Here is a 1,407-nt window from a genome sequence, read left to right as displayed (position 1 = left end):
CTTACTCAAGCTTGAGTGGTGAAGCTGAGATTCAAACCTGATGTGCACTCTATCTAAATCCCCTCCATCATAATAGTAGCTCATTGCTCATACTAACTGAGCACTTGCTGTTCTGAGTACTTTATATGGGTTATCTCAGTCCCTATACCAGCACTGTGAAGTAGGGGGTTGTAGGGTTACTGTCCTTTAATAGATGGGGAAATTAGAGCCCAGAGAAGATAAGTGAATTGCCCAAGGCCATTCACAGACACAGACTGCCTGACGCACCTTCACGTGCTCCAGGACAAATGTGATTGATGCCCTGCCACCAGAAGGTACTTGGTAGAGGTTTGCTAAATTCGACTCTCTGTTTTCTCTTCTAGCTGCCAAGGGGCCAAGGGATGAACTGGGGCCCTCCTTCCCAATGGCATCTCCCCCTGGTCTGGAACTGAAGACATTGAGCAATGGTCCCCAGACCCCAAGGACACTAGCTCCCCTGGGCCCAGTAGCCCTACCCAGAGAGGGTGTGGAGAATGCCTGCTTCTCTTCGGAGGAGAATGAGACTCATTTCCAGAACCCTGGGAACACCAGATTGGGCAGCTCCCCCAGTCCCCCAGGAGGCATCCCCTCACTGCCCCGATCCCAGAGGGACGATGTGTCTCTACATTCAGAGGAGGGGCCAGGCCTGGAGCCCGTGAGCCGCCCTGTGGATTATGGCTTCGTTTCTGCCCTGGTTTTCCTGGTGAGTGGGATTCTTCTAGTGGTGACAGCATATGCCATCCCGCGGGAGGCCCGCGTCAACCCTGACACAGTGACAGCTCGGGAGATGGAACGACTGGAGATGTACTACGCCCGCCTGGGCTCCCACCTAGACAAGTGCATCATCGCGGGCCTGGGGCTGCTCACGGTGGGCGGCATGCTCCTGTCGGTGCTGCTGATGGTCTCTCTGTGCAAGGGCGAGCTCTACCGCCGGCGGACCTTCATCCCTGGCAGGGGCTCCAGGAAGACCTATGGCTCCATCAACCTGCGCATGAGACAGCTCAATGGGGATGGGGCCCAGGCCCTGGTGGAGAACGAAGTTGTCCAGGTCTCAGAAACTAGCCACGCCCTCCAGGGCTCTTAAGTAAGAGCCTACCTTATCTGGCTGCTTTAGCTCCAGGGCCACAAGGCCCCAAAGGTCACAGGTTTCAAACTGACCTCCACATAGGGCCCCCTGGAAGGAGTATGGGTGCTAGAGGGAGAGCCTAGGGCTCAGCCCAGGCCCCACATGGGCAAGTGGCCCATTGATCTGTTTTGTAGCTAAGGTTTTGCATAAGGTTTTGTTTGGAAGATGGCTTCTGCTGCTAAAAATACAAACATTTGGAAACTGCTGCTCTTGGAAAATGAGGTTTCTTGGCATTTCCGAAAATTGGGAGCTGCTTAAAAGAT

The 1,407-nt window shown here is 54.4% G+C and overlaps 1 protein-coding gene across 1 annotated transcript; it reads left to right on the top strand.

The window, feature by feature from the left end:
- The first annotated feature begins 367 nt into the window (after positions 1-367).
- On the top strand, positions 368-1,102 carry TMEM74B (transmembrane protein 74B). Its single transcript, XM_012813247.2, has one exon. It carries the CDS (start codon positions 404-406, stop codon positions 1,100-1,102), a length of 699 nt encoding a protein of 232 aa, XP_012668701.1. The 5' UTR covers positions 368-403.
- The last annotated feature ends 305 nt before the right edge of the window (positions 1,103-1,407 follow it).

This window comes from Otolemur garnettii, unplaced genomic scaffold, assembly GCF_000181295.1.
Source record: "Otolemur garnettii isolate 467f Iridium unplaced genomic scaffold, OtoGar3 scaffold00251, whole genome shotgun sequence".
Taxonomy (NCBI): Eukaryota; Metazoa; Chordata; class Mammalia; order Primates; family Galagidae; genus Otolemur; species Otolemur garnettii.
The sequence above is the reverse complement of the archived record's forward strand: the minus strand, read 5'-3'. Positions and strand labels throughout refer to the sequence as shown.

What these genes read in the sequence shown, in the direction of transcription:
- TMEM74B (XM_012813247.2), top strand. Translation starts at nt 404, where the DNA reads ATGGCATCTCCCCCTGGTCTGGAACTGAAGACATTGAGCAATGGTCCC.